This window comes from Bos mutus, chromosome 2, assembly GCF_027580195.1.
Source record: "Bos mutus isolate GX-2022 chromosome 2, NWIPB_WYAK_1.1, whole genome shotgun sequence".
Taxonomy (NCBI): domain Eukaryota; kingdom Metazoa; phylum Chordata; class Mammalia; order Artiodactyla; family Bovidae; genus Bos; species Bos mutus.
This window is the reverse complement of record NC_091618.1, coordinates 37,394,178-37,408,486: the sequence shown is the minus strand read 5'-3', so window position 1 is coordinate 37,408,486 and position 14,309 is coordinate 37,394,178. Positions and strand designations below refer to the sequence as shown.

The 14,309-nt window shown below is 39.5% G+C and overlaps 1 protein-coding gene across 1 annotated transcript in view; it reads left to right on the top strand.

The window, feature by feature from the left end:
* Positions 1-14,309, top strand: part of CPS1 (carbamoyl-phosphate synthase 1) — a 140,200-nt gene that overhangs the window by 104,630 nt on the left and 21,261 nt on the right. Inside the window, exons 27-30 of the mRNA XM_005888993.3 lie at positions 366-433; positions 2,136-2,211; positions 7,483-7,560; positions 13,289-13,396. Coding sequence (XP_005889055.1) covers positions 366-433; positions 2,136-2,211; positions 7,483-7,560; positions 13,289-13,396 — 330 coding nt within the window. The remainder of the gene's footprint in view (positions 1-365; positions 434-2,135; positions 2,212-7,482; positions 7,561-13,288; positions 13,397-14,309) is intronic.

Here is a 14,309-nt window from a genome sequence, read left to right as displayed (position 1 = left end):
GAAGGCTAGCTACTGTGGATGTTAACTGCAGGGCAGATAGAATACACTATGCTGAGTGAATTTACTTTTTAAAGTCGCTGTATTTCCATGATTGCAGTTAAGTGGGGGTTATAAATTGATAGGAGTACTCTCATTAAGATTCCGACAATGAAAAGAAGTTCACACTATTTTTGAACTAGATTTGATATTTAGAATTAGAAACTAGAAATTTTATGTATTTCTATGTCCAATTTACATTTTAATGGTGTCTTTTGAGAGGAAGAATAAAAGGAGTTGAGTTACCACTTGTTCTAATGATACCATTCTGCATTTTTATTGACTACTTTACACTATTCATGCATTTTGTTGTTGTTTCTGTTCATTAGAATGAGGCATTGGAATTTGCGAAGTCTGTGGGCTTCCCCTGCTTGTTGAGACCTTCCTATGTTTTGAGGTAATATATATTGTGTTCTGAAGCAATTATTCAGAAATAGGAGATACCAAACTGCATTCTGTATGCTAGGAGCACTAGGCTTTGATGTGTAGTAATTTGTAAATCCGTCGACAATCCCCACGTCAACAAAGCCAGGGTGAAGACCTGGGTACTGTTCTTCAGTGCAGTTAGTGCTTTTCCTTCTGGGAGTGACAACAGTGTGTCCAGTCCTACATCTTAGAAGCATGGCTTACGCCCTCTCCTTGCCAAGCAAAGGGAGGATATCTTTACATTAGAGAAGAGGACAATTAAAAAAACTGAAGAGCAAAAACAAAACCAGCTTGGGGTGTCTCTCAGCAGCCTCTGTTTTCTGATACTCAGAAATGAAAGTTAATCTTTGATTCTTGTCATCTCCTTCCAATAGTGCTTGTGGTTTGAATACTGTGGGGTTCTTTTTGAGATCATAATTTTTAATAAGTGAATTATAATGTTGGAGGACATGGACAGTGTCTTTTATAATAAACTTGGAAACTAAGTTTTACTATCAAAGGAGAAGTTGTCAATTGTTACTTATTTTCTTCAGATGTTACCACATGTGAGGAACAATTTCAGTGAACAGGGGATAATAAGAGAAACGTAATTTGCTGTGCACAATTTGCAAGTGTAAATGGAATTGGAGATGCGATCCTTTAAAATAATGAAAAATTTCAAATGAGGTGGAAAACTTTCCTTTTTATTTAAATGACATTTTGTGTAAACCACATTCTGATAATACTACTTCTCTGAAGTATTAATGTAAGTTAATTTCAACAACATAGAGACATTTAAGGAGGATTGCAGAAAGCAACTCTGAGTTCTGTGCTTCTTCTCATCATTTCAGTCCATATCTTTTAGTTTCTTAGGCTGTGAATTATCAACATTATTATTACCTTAGCCTTCTTGCCTTAAATAGATGAAGAAATTGAAAGCTCTTTATGCATAAAATTTGCCGTATAGTAGAAAAGGTAAGGCGAATGATACTTTTTAAAAGGAAGTAGAAAGTGATATTTTTCTTCTTTATGGCTTCCCTTCCTCTTAGTCTTCCTTCTTTCCTCCCCTCCTATCCCATTCTGCAAATGCAAGCTTTCCGAATAAATTGATTTCAGATAGTATTCTTTCTCAAGAATTTGAAAGGACACAGCCGAATACATTTCAGTCAGATACTGTACATTATATTAGCAAATGTTACTAAAAAAAATTGATTCTTTTGTAACCCAGCTGAGATAGTGGAATGAACTGCTTTGACCGCATATTTGTGGGTTAAAATCTGCTGTAGCTACTGAACTCTGAAGACACAAGTTTAGAAAACTATGTCCTGGCAGGGATCTTGTTACAGTTTTAAGTGTTACCTGGAACCAAAAGAGAGTTAAAATGATAAAGAGAAAGGATGAACCTTGAGAATGTGTCATCTCTAAGACCTACCATTGTTCTCTTTGGGCATTCTCACAGTTCTCACACCCTTTTTACCGTCTCCAACCTGGGGGACTTTTTACTTTGGTTGATTGTCCTGTTGATTACATAAAGTTTCAATGTAGAAAGAGAGACCTTCTTACTCACCCTAAATTGAAACTAGAGTTTTCCTGGAACTACTCTGAGAAGCAATCGTGTCTAGCATGCTTTACTTCCGAAGTGGTGAAAGAAATTGACCTCTTTGTTTTGTTTTGTTTTTTTCCTTCTTACTCAGCGGGTCTGCCATGAATGTGGTATTCTCCGAAGATGAGATGAAAAAATTCCTAGAGGAGGCCACTAGAGTCTCTCAGGTAGTGTCCTATTTCCTCTTGGTGACTTTTACCTCTTCTGTTAATTGCTACCTTGTTTTATATGTTGTTTTTCTTTGCACAGGATGTTTTTCCTTTTATTTTTCTTCCCTTCTACCCATTATTCTCCCAAATACAGAAATGACAAAACGCAAATGCATTGAATTATATTTGGATCCTTGGGGTTAATGGAAGAAGGGGAAGACCAGTGAATATTTCATCATAATAGAGTTTTATACAATTTTAGTCTCCAGGAGCAAGGCTGAATAAGCATGAACTTTGTCTGTTCATGAGTTAGATGCTGGTCAAGTTACCCTTGGGATTCCCAGCCTTATGGGCAGCCTAACCATGGTCATCACGAACAAGTGAGGCTTCCCTGATTTTTAATTCTCAGACCTGGAGAGATGTTCTTTGCCTTAGTCAACCCTGCAAATTTAATAGTAAATCCCCTCACTCACCTATTGATTTTTCTCATTCTGGTACATTCCATTTGTAAGTTAATGAAAATGTTTATAATTTTCTGGCCACTCAACCACCTTCCTCCACTGCCCCCAGCTTTTACTTTCTCCTTCAGCGTTACCTCAGTGTGATCCATTTAAGATTTACCCAGTGGGGTTATTGATCTGCAGACCTCATACTGTAGAGGATAAAAGTAACGTTTTCTTTTTAAAAGCTTTCAAAAGCTAGTTGGGGCTAAAAGAAAAAAAAGGAGAGAGAGAGAAAGCACAACTCATAGAGAAGAGTTTGATGTTAGGCAAGTGGAGTTTGGAGGGAGCCAGGCAGTGAAATCAGATGCACTTCAAAGGGGAATAAAGAGTGTGGATAGTTCCTGCACCCATGAAGCGGCGCTTCCTCTCTGTGTGGTAGCTGCTCCCCATAGAAATTTGTTCACTGTAAAGAGTGGATAATGATAAAGAGTGAGGAGAGACAAAGAGTAAAAAAAAAAAGCAACCAAGTGGATTTTGAATTCACTTTTGTGTGAAAGTTAGATAACTGAGGAGGGACTCTCTCCAATGGGTCAGTTTTCATTAATATGTTCTAAAGTCAGACATGGTCCTCGTCTCTGTTGCACTCCCTGAGAGGGATCCTGCAACTCTGATGTTTTGAGAAAACAGCAGCTACACCCAGCTAGTCTCATGTGAGTGATGAGGCAGGTTTTCTCTGTCTGGGATATTGGATTTCATAGGCCCTCTATTTGGTAGAATATTTTTTAAATAATTTTTTTCATATGGATAGAATCCTAACAGGCCCAAAGTTGTATCGTAGAGATGTCCTAATGGAGTACTAGGTTGAAGTCTTCCATTAAACTACAGCAGGACCTGGGATTCTCAATTCAGTGATCTTAGAGTAAAACTACCACTCATTATGACCTGCTATGTAGGGCTTTCCTGCTGGCTCAGATGGTAAAGAATCTAGCTGAAATGCAGGAGACCCAAGTTCGATGAGCTATTATGTATCCATTCATATTTAGCACCTGCTATATAATGGCAGTATTCTCAGAATCAGGAATTACATTCATGAAAAGAGAGTCTCTGTGCTCACAGATGACTCTCTTTATTAGGAACATAAGACATCAAATAATGATGATTAAATATGATGAGCAAAAATACATGATGTTGAGGGAAAGTATAAAAGAATTAGGGACCAGTCCCTGAAGAAGGGACTTTTAATTTGGTTCAGAATTGTTGATTCAGAATTAAAAGGTTTAAATCATGGGTATGAAGTAAGAAAGGACAGCAAGTATAAAGGCCTGAAGCTGAGAAAGGGCATGAAGTTTCTAGAAACTGACAAAGCACTCACTTTTATGCCTAGGATGCCAAACATGGTAGGAGGTATTAATTATAATGATGACAGAGTAGAAAGTGAAGGAGCAGATAGAGAACCTTGTCAGTCATTGAGTTTAGACTTTAGTCATATTTTCTTACTGAATCATTGTGCTGTATACCTGAAGCTAATGCAATAGTGTGAATCAATTATAGTTCCATTTTAAAAAAGGAGCAATTGAAAGTTTAAGAAAAATTTCTCTTCTGCAGTACAGAGAGTGAAGTAAATCTGGGACAAGACTGAATTCATGGAAAGAGGTTAGGAGGCTATTGTGTAGCTCAGGGTACAGACAACAGTGCCTTGGATCAGAATGATGATAGTAGGGCTTCCCTGGTGGCTCAGTGGTAAAGAATCCTCCTACCAGTGCAGGAGACAGATTCAGTTCCTGATTCGGGGAGATCCCACATGCCATGAAGCAGTTAAGTCCGTGCATCACAACTATTGATCCTGTGCTCTAGAGCTGGGAGCTGTAACTACTGAGCCTTCTTGCTGCAATTGTTGAAGCCTTCACACCCTAGAGCCCTTGCTCTGCAACAAGAAAAGTCACCACAGTGAGAAGCCCATGCACCACAACTGGAGAGTAACCCTCACTTGCTGCAACTAGAGAAAAGCCCTTGTGGCAATAAAGACCTGGCACACCCCCAAATAAATAAATAAATAAAATTATATATATATATATATATATATATATATATATATATATAAGAATAATGAGAGTAAAGGGGCTTCCCTAGCAGTCCAGTGGTTAAGACTCTGCCTTCCAAGACAAGGGGTACAGGTATGATCCCTGGTTGGGGAACTAAGATCCCATGTGCCGTGTGTTGGGGCCAAAAAAGAAAAAAAGATCAGTGATAGTACAGATGGAGGGAAGGGCATGTGTTCTAGAAATGTTGAGGATGTGCATTCAGGATGTGAATGGATGGAGATGGAGGGTGAAGAGAGGATGAAGGATGATTCCTGAGTTTCTGCCTTAGACAGCTGGATGGACAGAGGCACCATTTATTGAAACAAGAACACTTAAGGAGAGAAATTTTAGAGGGGAAAATAAAATTTAATTTTTGACCTTTTGAATATATGGTGCCTGTGAAGAGTTCAAATAGAGATGTTTTGAAAGGAGAGGGTTATATAGATTTGAAATTGAAGATCAAGATCACAGCTAAAGAGAGAGAGATAAATATAGATTTGGAAGTCAATAGCATATTATTGTAACTGAAGTTTTAAGATTGGAAGCAGTCACTGGGGAGAGTATAGAGGAAAAGGAACAGTTAAGAAAGAGATGAAAAGAATACTGGCATTTGAGGGCTGAGTAGGGAAGAAAGAACCATGAAGGAGTCTGAGAAAGAAGCATGAAAATGTGATCATGGATACCTAAGGAAGAAAGTGCTTTAAGAAAGCCAACTGCTGAAAGTTTGAAATTTATTAAGAAATCTTCTCCCTCAACATAGTAAGGGCTATTTGTAAAGGTATTTAATTGGTCAAGATAGAGAATGACGTTGTTGCCCCTCTCAGATCCTTTACCTGTGGGAGCACCCACCCCCCAGCTGCTGTGATAGCTGATGATACCTCCCAGCTACATTTCTCAGGATAACTTGTTGTTTAGTTGCTAAGTCATGTCCGATTCTTAATGACCCCATGAACTTAGTAGCCCACCAGGCTCCTCTGTCCTTGGACTTTCCCAGGCAAGAATACTGGAGTGGGTTGCCATTTCCTGTTGCAGGAGCTCTTCCTGACCCAGGGATCAAACTCACATCTTCTGCATTGGCAGATAGCTTCTTAACCACTGTGCAACCTGAGAAGCCCACTCAGGATAACTATTCTCAGTCAAATGGGAGCTTCTGGCACCAGGAAGCAAGACTCCTCACCTCACCACCACCCTCAAACCCTGGACAGTGACTGCCCTCTGCTTCAAGTTAGGACTTACTCTGTGCTGTAACTGAGAGCTCCCTGTGGGGTGAAGCTGAATCCAGTCCCCAGTGACCCCACAAACTACCTAGTTTTTTTTGTTGTGTCCCATCCTGCTTTTCTCAATCCCTTAATAAATCACTTGAATAAGACCCCCTGTCTTAGGCTTGGCTAGAGAAACTAAGACAGCTACTGAACTTTTCTTTTTTTTTTTTTTTGCAGTTATATTTTTATCATTATATATTTTGTGGAAAATTTCCACAAAGGTCCCAATACAGCTCTACCAGGCCTGCCAACACTAAATACTCAATATTTTAAAAAGAAGGAACAGAGATTAAAAGGTTTTTTTTGTGTGTGTGTGGCTAATCAACAGTTTAATGCCTAAAAGGCTTTTGAAGAAAAGGGAATTGGGAACGTTTCTTCATTTAATAATAAATGTAAGAAGAGAACAGCTTATTTATGGCATAAGACATGGGTTATTTTGAATATTTCACTAAATTCCATTCTAGTTAAAGTGCTCTGCTAAGGAGATAAGATAGATTACATTCAACACACACGCCAAAGATGATGAATTCCATAATAGTGGGCAAAAGGGGTTTGTGTTCAGAGCAAAAATATGTTTAGAGAAGGCTTCAGGGAGGAAGTGGTATTGGAGCCAAGCCTTGAAGGATGGGTTGAAATTTGAAAGATGAAGTGAGGAGAGAAGCTGGTGTACACTGGGGGAGGAGAGGCATGGAGATAGGTAAAGGCAGGTTTTGACAAGAAAACAAGTGTGCAGTGTGCTAGCGTCTCGCGCAAAGAGGAGAAGAGATGTTTAAACTCTGGAGGTCTTCATTCAACCACTTCATTTAGTTTGGAAAAAGCACGTAGTGATTGGGCTATGGAGGGCATTGCAGTACTGCTGTGGAGGAGCTGAGGGGCAAGAAATTAAAGAATATTAAGGGGTCTGAAACAGCTGAGAAAGCAAGAATATTTTGAAGAATGTTTGATTTTGCAGTTGCAAACGTCATACTGTAGAAGTGATTTAAAGCATGCCAATTTCAGGTAAATAATTCCATCTTTGATCTAACAAAACTGAAACAAAATACTTCTCTCCTTCTAAGTTCATTCTCAATTCTCATGTAGAGAAGTGACTGAGGGAATTGTAGTGCTTGGAAAAGATAAGGAAGAGAAAAAATACCTGATCCAAAAACTGATATAAATAAAATAGAGAGATATTTATAATTCTGGAGACGAGAAAAGGAACCTCATTCTGTCCTCTCCTTTGCCTCCTTGTTTTCTCTAACTCACCTAGAGTCTACATTTGAAATTTCAAAACTCATGTTCAATTCACTGAGGACTCAAAATTGGAGAAAGATTTCCTGTTCCTCACTGTAAGCAGAGAGTGACCTTGTTCTTACCAAACAAATTGGCTAATGAATTTGTGCTGTGTGTTGAGCAGTTTTTTTCAAGTATTGCCCAAGTATTGACTTAAGGTACATGATTTACTTGACACTTTACATAACATTTCAGCTAAAGGTTCTACCCCCCCATTTTCCTTGATGACAGGAACACCCAGTGGTGCTGACGAAATTTATTGAGGGGGCCCGGGAAGTGGAAATGGATGCTGTCGGCAAAGATGGACGAGTAAGTGTTGTATCCTCCCTCTCTTCCCCCATCCCTGCCTTCCCATCAATTTTTTCCTTGGCAACTTAGAAATATAGCACAGATTAGAGCTCGTGATTTCTACAAAATAGGTCTCTAATAATAATGGACAAGCTGCTCAGTCAAAAAAATGTTCAAATTCACTGACAATTCAGTTGTGTCATAGGTATCATTTCTTCTGCTTTTCATGTTGTTAGAATTTCTCTTTGATGATATTCAAAATTAATTATCATCCTGTACTCATTCTTTTTGAATAGATTTTCTCTCTAATTTTCCTTTGTCTGTGGGTTTCCTTTTATGTTTCACTGGATATCATAAAAAAATCTGATACTTTCTTTCTGAAGTTCCTAACTGAATCCCTACTTCTTCGTCTCTCTTGATTTTTCCACCCTCCCCCTTTTTATTGGGTTAATAAAGACAAAACTAAACAGAGCTGATGGATAAAGATAATAATATAAAAATGACTTACCACATCACATCTGGTATCACTAATATAATCAATGTCCCTAACTTCAGGGAGAAATGAAAGTATGAAGAATGCCTTTCTTTAGTTTTAAGGTTTTACTAGTAAGGCATTTATTACTTATCTTGAAACAGAGAAAGTGGTAGTTTAGAGTCCATATCATTCTATTTGCTTTAAGGAAATAAAATGGATTTTATCTTGGACTTCATCTTGTACTTTACAATCTACTGAAAATGATAAAGTTTTTTTTCTGTTTGTTTTTTTTCTTCCAGATTAACAGTTCAAAGTAGTGTTGTTAAAAAAAATTACGTTTATAGTAATGATGACCTCTTATATAATCTACAGTTTAAGCACCCTTTTATTGAGTAGTCATTAAGTCATGTTTGACTCTGTGACTCCATGGACTACAGCACTCCAGGCTTTATGTCTTTCACCATCTCCTTCAGTTCAGTTCAATCGCTCAGTCGTGTCTGATTTGTTGTGAACCCATGAACCGCAGCACGCCGGGCTTCCCTGTCCATCACCAACTCCTGGAGCCTACCCAAATTCATGTCCATTGAGTCGGTGATGCCATCCAACCATTTCACCCTCCATTGTGCCCATCTCCTCCTGGCCTCAATCTTTCTCAGCATCAGGATCTTTTCAAATGAGTCAGCTCTTTGCATCAGGTGGCCAAAGTATTGGAGTTTCAGCTTCAACATCAGTCCTTCCAATGAACACCCAGGACTGATCTCCTTTAGGATGGACTGGTTGGATCTCCTTGCAGTCCAAGGGACTCTCAAGAGTCTTCTCCAACACCACAGTTTAAAGGCACCAATTCTTCGGTGCTCAGCTTTCTTTATAGTCCAACTCTCACATCCATACATGACCACTGGAAAAACCATAGTCTTGACTAGTGGACCTTTGTTGACAAAGTAATGTCTCTGCTTTTTAATATGCTGTCTAGGTTGGTCATAACTTTCCTTCCAAGGAGTAAGCGTCTTTTAATTTCATGGCTTCAATCAGCATCTGCAGTGATATATTTGCCATGAAGTGATGGGACTGGATGCCATGATCTTAGTTATCTGAATGTTGAGCTTTAAGCCAACTTTTTCACTCTCCTCTTTCACTTTCATCAAGAGTCTCTTTAGTTCTTCTTCACTTTCCGCCATAAGGGTGGCGTCATCTGCATATCTGAGGTTTTTGATATTTCTCTCAGCAATCTTGATTCTAGCTTGTACTTAATCCAACCCACCATTTCTCATGATGTACTCTGCACAGAAGTTATATAAGCAGGGTGACAATATACAGCCTTGACCTACTCCTTTTCCTATTTGGAAGCAGTCTGTTGTTCCATGTCCAGTTCTTTTTTTTTTTTCCCCCATTTTTCTACATTAACTTTATTAAAAAAATTTTTTTCCAGCTTTATTTATTTATTTATTTTACTTTACAATATTGTGTTGGTTTTCCTGACCTGCATACAGGTTTCTCAAGAGGTAGGTCAGGTGGTCTGGTATTCCCATCTCTTTCAGAATTTTCCACAGTTTATTGTGATCCACACAGTCAAAGGCTTTGGCATAGTCAATAAAGCAGAAATAGATGTTTTTCTGGAACTCTTTTGCTTTTTCCATGATCCAGCAGATGTTGACAATTTGATCTCTGGTTCCTCTGCCTTTTCTAAAACCAGCTTGAACTTCTGGAAGTTCATGGTTAATGTATTGCTGAAGCCTGGCTTGGAGAATTTTGAGCATTACTTTACTAGCGTGTGAGATGCGTGCAATTGTGCGGTAGTTTGAGCATTCTTTGGCATTGCCTTTCATAGGGATTGGAATGAAAACTGACCTTTTCCAGTCCTGTGGCCACTGCTGAGTATTCCAAATTTGCTGGCATATTGAGTGTAGCACTTTCACAGCATCATATTTTAGGATTTGAAATAGCTCAACTGGAATTCCATCACCTCCACTAGCTTTGTTCATAGTAATGCTTCCAAAGGCCCTCTTGAATTCACATTCCAGGATGTCTGGCTCTAGGTGAGTGATCACACCACTGTGATTATCTGGGTCATGAAGATCTTTTTTGTGCAGTTCTTCTGTGTATTCTTGCCACCTCTTCTTAATACTTCTGCTTTTGTTAGGTCCATACCATCTCTGTCCTTTATTGAGCCCATCTTTGCATTACATGTTTGCCAAATTCATGTCCATTGTGTTGGTGATGCTATCTACCATCTCATCCTCTGCTGCCCTCTTCTCCCTTTGCCTTCAATCTTTTCCAGCATCAGGGTGTTTTCCAATGAGTCAGTTCTTCACATCAGGTGGCCAAAGTATTAGAGCTTCAGCAACAGTCCTTCCAATGAATATTCAGTGTTGTTTTCCTTTAGGATTTATTGGTTTGGTCTCCTTGCTGTTCAAGGGGCTCTCAAGAGTCTTCTCCAGCGCCACAGTTCGAAAGCATAAATTTTTCAGCACTCAGCCTTCTTTATGGTCCAACTCTCACATCCATACATGACTACCAGAAAAAACAAATAAACAAACAAACATAGCTTTGACTATATGGACCTTTGTTGGCAAAGTGATGTCTTTGCTTTATAATATGCTGTCTCAGTTTGTCTTAATTTTCCTTCCTATCCCTGGAAAGTTGTCATTTGTTTTCTGTTTAACTCTTTTGGTTATACAAAGCATAATAAATGCAACATGATATATATATATATATATATATATATATGTATATAGTTTTTGCTTTTATTTCTTGGACTTCTAATATATTCCTTTTCTAATGTACGCCTCCCTAGAATTTTCATCCCTGACCTCCTGACCTCCAGAGTTATGGAGCATATGTTTAATCTTTTCCTCTTTTCAACATTTTACTTATTTGAGACTGAGGTGTAAAATAAGAGAAATGTGACTATACCAATGTGGAAGTGGAGAATGTAAGACTGACCTACATACATTTGTGTTTTTTCAAATATTGTGCTGTAAAGTAATGCTGGTCTGTTGGCCTTATTTAGTTCCAATTTGCTAGGATATGCTCTTTCCCTAAGCTTCTCTTAGACCCCAACATTGCTTATCATTCTGGATTCCTTCTTTTGGAAGTATTTCAGGTTGTTCACATAATTTTTAAACAGTCACACTCAGAAATGGACATCGTACTTCAGACATGTTATAATGTTTTCAGAGCTCAATGGGACATTGTTGCTGTTCAGTGTCTAATTTGTGTCTGACTCTGTGACCTCCTATACTGCAGCATGCCAGGGTTCCCTATCCTTCACTATCTCCTGAAGTTTGGTCAAACTTATGTCCGTTGAGTCTGTGATGCCATCCAACCATCTCATCCTCTGTTGCCCCCTTCTCCTCCTGCCCTCAGTCTTTCCTGGCATCGGGTCTTTTTCAGTGAGTCAGGTCTGTGCATCAGGTGGCCAAAGTATTGGAGCTTCAGCCTCAGCATCAGTCCTTCCAATGAATATTCAGGACTGATTTATTTTAGGATTGACTGGTTTGATCAGTGGGACATTGCCTGCCCATTTCTGGACAGTATAAAAAATTTGAGTGCTTACTCTACACTAAATATCATTCCAGACTGTACTTGTGTTTATCCTCATTCTATGAGACAGATACCATTTTCATTCCTATCGGCAACCACGGCTAAACATCTAAAGTACCTTGTCCAGGTCCCAGAACTCATAAGTGACAGCAGGAATGAAAGTGAAAATGAAAGTTGCTCAGTCATGTCTGACTCTTTGTGACCCCATGGACTATGCAGTCCATGGAATTCTCTAGGCCAGAGTACTGAAGTGGGTAGCCTTTCCCTTCTCCAGGGGATCTTCCCAATGCAAGGATCAAACCCAGGTCTCCTGCATTGCAGGTGGATTCTTTACCAAGTGAGCCACAAGGGAAGCCCAAGAATACTGGAGTGGGTAGCCTATCCCTTCTTCAGCGGATCTTCCTGACCCAGGAACTGAACCAGGGTCTCCTGTATTGCAGGCAGATTCTTTATCAACTGAGCTCTCAGGGAAGCGACAGCAGGAGTACTGGCACTCAAATGTCACTTTGCTTTAAGTCATCTGTAAATCTGACAAACAAATTTTCACTGTAATTTATTAAAGTCTTTTAAAGTTATCCAATTATTCTCCCCCACTCTCATTTTCTGAAGACACACCTACTGTTAACATTTAGCTTATAGTGACTGAGGCCATAAACTTTGCAATCTGACAGATAAGGGTTCAAAAATCCTGTCTTGGTCATATAGACACTTGTACTTGCATTATTTATTCTTATATTGCCTTGATTTTCTTACCTTTAAAAGAGGACAAGAATACTTTCCTCTTGTTTTCCTTCTATCTTCAGTAAGATTCCCCTGGAGGAGGAAATGGCAACCCACTCCAGTATTCTTGCCTGAAAAATCCCATGGACAGAGGGGCCTGGCAAGCTGCAGTCCATGGGGTTGCAAAGAGTCAGACATGACTGAGTGACCAAAGACGCACTCCCTCCTGTCTCAAATTTTCACTTAAAGATCTCTTGTAGGTGGTGAATTAGCTCATTTGGTTATGGTGTGATGGTGTGGAGGTGATAAGAATCCCTTGATCTTCAGATCTTACATTTTCTTTCTGACCCACCTAAGTTATGACACTTACCTAAGCTTGAATTCACCTCTTCTGTCTTCTTTTCCAGTGTTTAAAACTTAACCTGGAAGGAAAGGACAAAGATGTCTCCAGTGCCCCCAGAATGCTTTAGTTTCCTATCTATTCTTAAAAGTCATTGCAAGTTGGCTTGAAAGTTTAGTGTGAAAGTTTTAGTCGCTCAGTCTGTCTGACTCTTTGAGACCCTGTGGACAGTAGCCCAACACGTCTCCCATGTCCATGGGGTTCTCCAGGCAAGAATACTGGAGTGGATTACTGTATTCTCCTCCAGGGGATTTTCCCAATCCTGGGATTGAACCCATGTCTCTTGTGTCTCGTACATTAGCAGTTGGGTTCTTTACCAGTAGGGCCATGAGTTGGCTTAGTTACCTTCTTTTCCTAGCATTTATACCGATTCTAATCAATGGAATAGGGAGGTAAGCTCTCAGACATTCTCAGCTGCCCCACAAGGTGATCTGTCACTGAACAGGGAGGCTTGGTGAGGCTGCATGTGCAGTTCCTTCTGCCCCCATATTGGAGACTTAGCAAAGAAACTGCTCAGTGCTGGAGGTATCTGTTAGAATTAAGGGGTACACCAGGCAGCAGCTTCACTGAAGAAGAGCTGACAACCCTTTCTCCAATCTTCTTTCGGACAGGTCATCTCCCATGCCATTTCTGAACACGTGGAGGATGCGGGCGTCCACTCGGGGGATGCCACTCTGATGCTGCCCACACAAACCATCAGCCAAGGAGCCATTGAAAAGGTCATCATTTATAAATAAAGGTGGAAGACAGGAAAAGATTAAAAGTTTTTTAAACTAAGTAGTAGGATAGGACATACTTCAGGTAAAATTTAATTATGAAGGGGACTTCTTCCTCTGAGTTTGCTGTGTATTTTAAAGATAATAGCTTCCTTTTCTGCCCTTTAGAACTCTGATTGTATTCTAGTGCAATAGTCCTCTAATTGAGCTCACTGTTACCACCTGGGGGACTTGTTAAAAGGTTATGGGATTCCATCCCCAGTTTTGATTCTGTAGTTCTAGGCCCCATAATTTGCATTTTTATTGAGTTCCCTTGTGATGCTATTCCTACTGGTCTAGGGACTACATTTGGATAACTACTGCTACAGATGATTCTAATATTTGAGCCACTTACAGGTGAGCAGCACCTAAAGTAATATTTCTCAGTTAGAAGCAGGTATGCAGCAGTCACATGAGAACCTTCTGGAACCAATGCTTTCACTGTCTACCCTTACCCTCACCCAGAAAGTACTTTAAGATATGTCTCTTCCAGTGGTTTTGAAACTGCTACTTTAATGACCTTTCCAAGAATGATGATTCTGCCTCAGTATTCAATATGCACTGCTAGGTTTCATCTTAAAGACTGCCATCATAAATAACTTGGGGAATGTTCCTTTAGTCTTCAGGTATGTGAGGTGAGGATTAGCTATTTAAATGAGACTTCCCAATAATCCTGCCACCAGAATCTCGGCAGCCTGTCTGGCTAGTTGTACGTTGGGCTGGTTTCCAAAGGTCTTACCTTGTTCTAGAATGTGAAGGTAGCAGGTTGCTTTGCGATTAGCAGCAGCATGAAGGAACAGTATCCTGGGATTTCAAATGTGCTTTAATTTTTCATATCGGAATAAATGATCTCAAAACTCAGATATTTTGAAATCTC